At 47.2% G+C, this 8,937-nt stretch overlaps 1 protein-coding gene across 6 annotated transcripts in view; it reads left to right on the plus strand.

Moving 5' to 3' along the window:
* CASZ1 (castor zinc finger 1) overlaps nucleotides 1–8,937 on the plus strand; it is a 266,726-nt gene that overhangs the window by 252,620 nt on the left and 5,169 nt on the right. For 5 of the 6 annotated variants that reach the window (XM_030537831.1, XM_030537834.1, XM_030537832.1 and 2 more), the window contains 3 exons: nucleotides 1,799–1,947; nucleotides 2,428–2,662; nucleotides 4,591–4,884. In XM_030537831.1, coding sequence (XP_030393691.1) covers nucleotides 1,799–1,947; nucleotides 2,428–2,662; nucleotides 4,591–4,884 — 678 coding nt within the window. The remainder of the gene's footprint in view (nucleotides 1–1,798; nucleotides 1,948–2,427; nucleotides 2,663–4,590; nucleotides 4,885–8,937) is intronic. The other variant, XM_030537835.1, reaches the window with a different exon arrangement.

Below are 8,937 nucleotides of genomic sequence, written 5' to 3' on the forward strand. Positions count from 1 at the left end.
GTCCAGATTCCAGAAAAAATAATAAAAGAATAACAATGAGTAAATTAAAGAGATTTTGGGGTTCATTCAAAAGCATCTGGTGGGCCGGATTTGGCCTGCGGTTCGCCTATTGACTACCCCTGGTACTCCGTTGAGAAGCAGGAGAGGGGGAGTCAGTGGCCAAAAAATACAAACCTGTGACAGCCAGAACAAAAGTGTTCCCCTTCAGCTTTTAATTCATAAAAAATGTATGCCTGAGTGATAAGTCGTCCATAGTAACCAAGGCAACAGGTGTCAACACACCGAGGCTGGTCCTTACCTGGGTCTCAGTTTACAAATGTCAGGAGATTGAGCAGTTGCTGTTATTTACTCAACTTTTGGTGTTTCAGGTGATAGCCGGGGCTAGACAAAGCGGGGCGATGATATATGACACTCAGCCTGCCCTGCTGCCCTAGCAACGGGCAAGTCTTCACCTGCCCTTTGCTGATACTGTTTCAGTCCCGCCAGCACTGTTTGTTCTTCATCCCAAAGAACAGCACAACATGCTGGGGAGGGCAGATGAGGTAGGAGTGTGGGGGGAGGAGGGGCAGAATATCTAAACAAACACAAACTTGGCATACACCTAAAGCACCATCTCCACCTTAAAGACAGGGCGAATGATTCAGGAGCTGTTTGGCAATGGCATGTCTACTGTGTGTGTGGGCACTGTGGGGATGTACGTACACGTAGGGATGTCTTTCCACGTGACTGTAAATGAGTGTCTGTGTATGTCTCCATATAGGCATGTGTGTGTCGATGTGGGCAGCTAGCTGTGTTCCTGCATCTGTATGCAAGTGTGTCTGTTGTTCTGTAGGTCTGTGTTGTGTTGTGTTTGTATGTACAGCAAGTGCCTGTGTTGAGGTTTGTGAGTGTGTTTTCATCAGGTGTATTACTGTACATCTCTGTCAGCGTGTAGACATGCCTATGGTTTTACTGCAGCCAGCTATACTTCAGCTACAGGACATGGTCTGGGGATTGTCTGGTAATCAGCCACACAGATGTGTTATAATTTGCATGAGGCAGCCTGTGTGTGAGGCAGAATCCAGCATTTGCCCATAAAGAAAACACTAGTGGGGCTTTTTGGAAAATAATGGATTCTCCTTGGAGGCAGGTCCAGCATGCGAGAATTCATGTAAGCTGTTTCCATTACTCTCAGCCTGGTACCAGCCCCTAGGTCACCAAACCAGGAGTAGCAACAAACGCTTCCTGGCTTCTCCACAATTGGCCTTGGAGCATGCACTGGTCAGAGCTGGAAAGTTGGAGATGGGATGGAGGAGCCTCGTGGCCCAGGGTGTTAAAGGGACTATCATTCTGCTTCCAGAGCACACAGATCAAAAGGAGCTGGCTGTTTCCAACATGGAACAATCCTGGATATTATTCTTACTTTCAACTTCAGTTGTAAGCTCCTTGGGACGGGGCCTGTCTTTTTGTTCTGGGTCCTGGTCTAGGATTGGGATCTCTAGGTGCTGACATAATGCACATAATCAACATTAATAATACATTTCCCCCTTTTCCCCTCTGTCACAAGAGGGATGGTGGTGGTACTCTGTGGCTTAAGCCCATTTCCTGTGTCTAAATCAATTACATCCTTTCTCCCCATTACTCAGCTTGGGAAGGATTTAATTTTGGGTCTGGGGGTGTCACTGAAGAATCCACAGAGCACTTCAGACCATCAAGATTCAATACAGCAGCAATCTGGTGCTCCCTTCAGTGTGTGCTGATACAACCCTTTCTCTTGCTATTTTAATGTACCAGATTTGTATTGGTTTTGTGTCTGCAGGTTGCAAGTATAACCAGGTGAACAGCCATTTCCACTGCATTCGAGAGGGCTGCCAGTTTTCCTTCCTGCTCAAGCACCAAATGACATCCCATGCCAGGAAGCACATGAGGAGGATGCTGGGGAAAAACTTTGACCGAGTTCCCACGCAGGTGAATCCACTGGTTATTTAAGCTGCAGATACATATGTAGTGATGCACCTTTGATTACTCACTGCAGAACGACACTGGGCTGAGTGCTGCTGGGTAACCTCCCAGCGGCACTAGAGCCAAGACTCTCACGCCTAATCTCTGAATGCTCCACCTAACCAGGGCAGGAGTGCTAAATGTCACACCCCCAACTTCTAAGTATAATAGGATACACACATTAGGGCACCAGTGCCAATGTACACACTCCCATCTGAATACATGAGAATCCACACACTAGGGTATTGGTGCCAAGATTACCACTGCCAGCCTCTGACTGAGGTAGGATTTACTCTCCCGGCCTCAGTGCCGTAAGCTCCACTTGCAACATATTCCAACTATCCCTGAAGAACAGCATCAGAGAAACCTAAACGTGTAAACAGATGGCTTTGGTCTTGACATCTCGCTTTTGGTGTGAAAAGTCCCCATCTTAATTTCTTGCTGCAGGTTATTGGCCACACTTCAAGAAATGAAAATCTCCCCCACGTTGGCAGCCTGGCACCCAGCCCAGCTTCATCAGGAACCCCAGCTTCCTTTCAGGGACCCCAAAGCATGATGGACACTGAAACAGATGAGTACATGGATTACACTGGCTGTAGCCCTGGAGGCATCTCCTCTGAATCCTCCAATATGGACCGCAGCTGCTCCAGCACTCCAGTGGGCAACGAAAGCACATCAGCAGGTAAGGGGCGGCAGGGGAGAAATAGATTTGCAGGTCTCTGCTGCCAAGAACCCTAAACTCCCAGCCAGACGCCAAGGAGAAACTGCACATTCTGACACATGGTGTCAGCCCCTGGCTCAGCAGAATATCACCTCACGCTAGCCTAGCTCCCCCACATCATTCACAGGGATGGAGTCATATCCACATAGATCTGGGCTGTCCCTTAACTCCTGACAGTCCCTTCTTTTTCTCCCTCTGAAGAGGTTTTTGTCCTATCTTTCGGAGCTGGACCTTTTTGAATAATTGAACGGCTCAATATCTGTACCAGAGCTGTCGAGTCATTAGGGCTGTAAGGTTAATTTCCCTTGCTGTTCTGCTCCTTGCCTTCCCCTAGTATCTTCTGTGTTTCTCTGTGCCACATCTAGAAGTCAGAGGTTTCCCTGCACTCCTAACGCTTAATAAACTGGACAACAGAGACCCTCTGGCTTCACTCTTTCAGGAAGTGATGTGTAAGTAAATGATAACCTCTGCCATCATTTTCTCAGGAAGTGACCTATAAAAGCAGTCCACTGAGCTCCTCTCCCCTTACAAGTGGTGATGCAGAAAAGAAAATCTCCAGTGTCACTACCTCCTTATCAAAGCAGTGCACAGAGGAGATCCCCTGGTGTCATGTCCTCTTTTAGAAAGGGATGCATAAAGCAAACTCTAACATCCCTTCCTATCTTGAGGATTGAGATCTGACCATGCCTGACTTCCATAAATTATGGGATTCTCTCTTTGGCAGGCAGATACAGAACTCATCTCTAATACCCCAAAGCAGGTGGGTAAGGCTCCCTTAATTGTCCTTACCTCTGGCTGCCTGTTAGTATTCCAGGAAAGCCTGCTGTGAAGTCTCCCCAGGGCGACTTGTTTCTGAGTCTCTTTATAACATTTATTGTCTCTTGGGCCCTTAGTTTCAGACTTATTTTTTTCCTACTTTCCCTTCCAACACTGATTAAATTAAAGGTAAGGTGACAATTTGAGCCCAGCATTTCTCTGCTGAGGGGGTTCAGCTCAGACCTCTCGGCTGGGGTGGATGTTCATCTCCATTACTTGTAAACAGTAATGAATAAGAGTAATGAATTATTCCCACTGACCCTGGGTGGGGACAAGACTAACGAAGATGTCCTGACCTCTCACATCACACGGGGCACTAACACAACCTCTGCATGCTACCCTGACATAAACATTCCATGATAACGACAGCTGCACACAGTGCTAAAGCTCCTCGGATTCTCTGTTAACTAAAAGCAGCAAAGAATCCTGTGGCACCTTATAGACTAACAGATGTTTTGGAGCATGAGCTTTCGTGGGTGAATACCCACTTCACCCACGTATTCACCCACGAATACCCAGGTATTCACCCACGAAAGCTCATGCTCCAAAACATCTGTTAGTCTATAAGGTGCCACAGGATTCTTTGCTGCTTTTACAGATCCAGACTAACACGGCTACCCCTCTGATATCTGTTAACTAACTGCACCATCGGAGCCATCAGTCACATCTCCTGGAGAACAACCCACTGACTAATGACCATGTTATGAGTGAATCCAAAAGCCTCTGGGATAACACCCTGGGACAGATCCTCTCAGCCACAGGCTGGTGCACGCTGGTGCCACGTGGATGAACAGACAGACTAAACAGGCCAGGAATTTCTTTTTGGAAGCCAGGTGGCTCCACCCCCTGCAATTGAGGCCACTCCTTGTTTTCTGCAGTGACAACCATTCCTCCTGCTGCTGCTGTCAATCACTCATCTTCCATCTCCTCTCTGTTACAGTTCTGTTTCGTGTTTGTGAATGTATTTTCCATTTTCATCATATTGCTTCCACTCTTGGGTTCTCATTTCGGTTCTTTTGTTTTTCCTTTTTGTTTTGTTTTTTCTGCTATTTTTTTCTCTCCACATTCTCCAGGCTGCCTGGTTCCTCCTCCTACTGCTGCTGCTGCCGATGACGCTACCCACAATGCACCACAACCTCCACCGCCTCCTCTGCCTCCATCTTTCTCACAAGCCTTGCTCAGGTCTCCTCTCCCCTCCCTCCCCTACCTCTTCTCTCCATCTTGTCTCTCATACTCTCTGCTCAGTGCCACTCTTGGATCCAGCAGGGGCATTGTCATGCCTGCCACCAGCACACCTGGTTTCTCGCCCATCATTGCCACTCCAACTCCAGTAAAAAGTGATGTTCCCCTAGTTCAGGATGCAGCAGGTAATTGTTATGTGCTTTATCTATGAGTCACAGCTCCCCATGCCCATAGTTTCTTCCCACCCCTCGAGTTCTGTTAAGTCATAAATGGAGAAGACATCACTGTGTCTTTCTCTGTCTTGTTTAACTCTGTCCAAGGGCTCCCCAACACATGAATACACCCTCCCTTCCACTGCTGGGATAATAATGTCATGCTGTAAACATGCCCAAGAAAGGTATCTGAAAGCACAGTAAATTGCTGTGAAAAATTTACAAAACCAGAAGCAATTCCTCATCAATCCCAACCCAAATCCAACAGCAACATTTGTAATGAAACCTGCTATTTTTGAGCCACCTCCTCCTGTTAGGTGGCCAAAACACAATATGTTGACCATATTGCATAACAGGACTTGGAAACTGCTTTAGAGCTCTTTGGCTATCCAGTCTAGTAGCTCCCAGCCCTTGATACACATCACTACAGGCCATTCCCATGTGCACCATGAGCTTGGGACTGGCTTTCTCCATCCCATGTTTTGGGGTCTCATGGGCATAGGTGATGCCTCTGACATGATGCATCTCAGTTGAACCCACAGTTATTTACATCCACCAATTACAGCTGCAGAAAGTAAGGCTGGTTTTCAAACACCTCTGGCCCTCAATGCTTCCTACATGACAGAGCTCAGGGACAACACAAATGGGGGAGTTTTATACCAGCTGGGAATGGCTTTTCAGGGCGTGCCCAATTTGGCCCTCTTTTCCCAGCCTGCCTCCTTCTCGGTTAATTGGAACCATATTTGTGCTGGCAAAGTATGTTTTTAAAAGGATCCAACAGCTCAGAAACCTGAGCTATCCTTTCCCTCTGCCAGCCAGGCACAGTCTAAGCATGCAGAGGTGTGAAACTCCCAAACAGTGGTCATTGCCCTGCCCAGAGCTTCATGGGGATTTTGACTGCTTAAGTGGGATTTAAATTATGCATTCATCTGTGGTGGCCCTCTGCAGAGGGGTGAATTTCACCCCAACAGCGGGAGTGTGGTCCAACAGACAGTCAGTCACAAAACTGAACTCTTCTGACAGGCAAATCACATCACCTTTCTGTCTCAGTTTCGTCATCTGTAAAATGAGGATAATGATACTTTTTAAAGTTTTCTGACGCTGATAGGTGAAAAGTACTGTATAAAATCATCCCCTGCTGACAAGACGGGCCGACTATAAGCTACTTACAGTTGAGACCTGCTTCGGCCTAAATTTGTTGAGGCATGTTTGCCTCTAGTTAGTTATTAGGGAATGAGCACAGTCTAGTGGTTAGAGCCAGAGACACAGAATCAGGACCGCTGGGTTCTTCTCTATCTTCACACCCCCTGTGCAAGGAAGTTGAACTAGGCTAATTAAATATGTGATTTTAAACAGCTTTAGTTAAACTGGTGCAAAAGGCTGGGTGGAGACTTCATTTAAGCTGAGCTGAAATAAACCCGGCTTAACCAAACTGATTCAAAATTGTCATAAGCTAAACCAAAACAAGCCCCTCTCACATTAAAGTATGTGTCCATACTGGCAGGGGGATACACACTGGTTTAACTAAACTTGCATTTCAGTGAGGACAAGGCATCAGTGTCCTTGGGCAAGTCATTTAACCTCTCTGTGCCTCGCCTAGCTCATCAGTATTGGTATAATGTCTTAGAGACAGTGGGAGGCTCAATTAGTTACTCTGTATAGAGTGCTATGAAAATATAGTGTTGTTCATGTGCTAGGGGTTATTCAGTAATGTACCCACCTCTTTAAAACCATTAGTGGATTAATACTTCTTTGTAATATAGACACATGGGGCCGCATTCTCTGTTCACTTACACTGGCTTGACTTCTATGTTGCTGTTGTTGTTTATTGTTTGTTTTACAGCAGCAGCTAGAGCCCTCAAAGGAGATCGAGTTCCCATTATGCTAGGGGCTGTATACACCCAGCAAGAGATGGTCCCTGCCCAAAGGGTTTGCACTCGAAATAGAGAAAGAGGATGAGAGAAAGGGACACTAGCAGAAAAGCTGGGAACCGAGGCAGAGATTACATGATTTGCCCACAGTCACACAGTGAATCTGACAGAGCCAGGAATTGAACCAAGTCTCCCAAATTGCCATCCAGTGTCTGAACCCCAAACTATGGAATTACTCCTGGTTTATCGCGGCATAAATAAGATCTAGAACCAGACCAGTAACTAGACTCTTGCAGCCTTTTTTTTCCCTCCCCAAAATGGGAGTCCAGCAAGGAACTGGCCTGGAGCCCAGTGTCCTATACCAGCACCAGAGTGCAGCCTGCAGAGCACTCCTGTGCCTCGCCACCCCATAAGCACAGATTTGTGTCTGTTTGGGGGACCTGGACCCTAATGGGAAAGGGATTCTGTAACCTTGAAGTCACTGCTTTGAATCTGGTTGGGCTTGATAGTGATGGAGCGTTCTCTCCAGGGCGGCTAGTTAGAGGTGCAGATGACATCAGTGTAAGGAGGCTTCGTCCAGTTCCTAGTGAACATCACTAACAGCCATCACCGTGAATTGTCTCCTTTGTTGCCAGTGTCACCAGAGACACCATGCAACCTGAATGGGCATGTGAGACTTCTGTCCTCTGCCTCGCTCTCCTAGGTGTGGGCTCACTCCAGAGGGATGTTGGCATTGCACTCGGGGGGGGGGAATTTGGCCTACTGCTGTCCATGCTGTCGCTGCTTGGTGGAGAGTTTGAACTCTTCTGTCTCCCAGGTTTTCAGTCTGGTGCTGTTCCTCAGCATTCAATGGTACTCACCATTTTGGAGAGTCTATTTGATAAGCACCATCCTAGCTTCAAGGGGCATCATTTGAGGCCCTCCCATGGCTGACATGGTAAAACCAGCATCCACTACCTTGAGTACATGCTTACAGTCAGCAGAAGAACTTTACAGCATTCAAACATGAGTGAGTGTGTCTTCAGACTCCTACAGCAGGATGCAAACCGCTTTGGTGCTGGGACCCAGACACTCTTGATGCAGACCATGACTCTTTTCAACAGGATGGCAGCTCAGGAAGGCCCATTTTAGTTGTAAACTGTAATTTCCAGTGAAATTCACCATTTTGCACCTGGTGAGAAAATCTTCCTACCTCCCCAAGCCCTGCTCTGAGCACATTGGATCTGGAGCTGGGGTTTTCATCTTCCTCTGCAGCATGGGGCCTGGGTCGCTGCCAGGTGCAAATGGTGGATTCTCTGTAACTTGAAGACTTTAAACCATGATTTGAGGACATCAGTAAGTCAGCCAAAGGCTAGGGGTATGTTATAGGAGTGGGTGGGTGAAGTTCTGTGGCCTGCGATGTGCAGGAGGTCAGATTAGATGATCATGACTGTAAAGTCTCAAAGTCTATGAGTCGACCTGAGGAATAACCAGTGGGCAGAAGAGGAAGGAAATGTGAATGTAAGGTGGTCAAATTCTTGGTATCAGGTTCAGTCCTCTGGGACTCCGGCTCCTATCTCCAAGGATGGGAAACTGGCATTGGTCCCTTAGTGGCAAGCGGGCTGATTGTTGAGGCTCAAGGAAAGGCTTTAATGGATAGTCATTTGAGAATTACCCCTCCTGAACATCTCTTTGTGTGCGCTCACCAGTGGTATGTTACATTATACTGGCCAAACTGCATCCTGCTTCTAAAAATCCCCCCTTGCAGTTTTAATCAGATGTGGCGAGTCTTCTCCACTTCCTGTCCTAAATAGCTGTAAAGTGTTGCTGTGCCCTGTTAAACAGCAGTCAGGGAGGACGACACTGGGTATAGTTTATAAAGCACTCGGGGATTGTTTGGGGTGAAAGGAGCAATCAGAGATCAATGAAAGTGCCGCATTCTGTGGGCTGGGATGAGCTTACTCGCGGGGAAGGAAGACAAAGTGACAGGAGAGGCTGGGAGATTTTTGACCCTGACAAGAAGCAGCAGCTGATACTTGGACATTATCATGTCTACAAGAGCGGCAACTATAAGGATTTCCTGGTGCCAAGCAACATAAATAGCATGGGGGTAGAGTGTGTCAGGAAATCGAGTTCACTACTGCCATAATACTGAATGAGCACTAATAGGCACACC

The sequence above is a fragment of the Gopherus evgoodei genome, chromosome 18 (assembly GCF_007399415.2).
Source record: "Gopherus evgoodei ecotype Sinaloan lineage chromosome 18, rGopEvg1_v1.p, whole genome shotgun sequence".
Lineage (NCBI taxonomy): Eukaryota > Metazoa > Chordata > Testudines > Testudinidae > Gopherus > Gopherus evgoodei.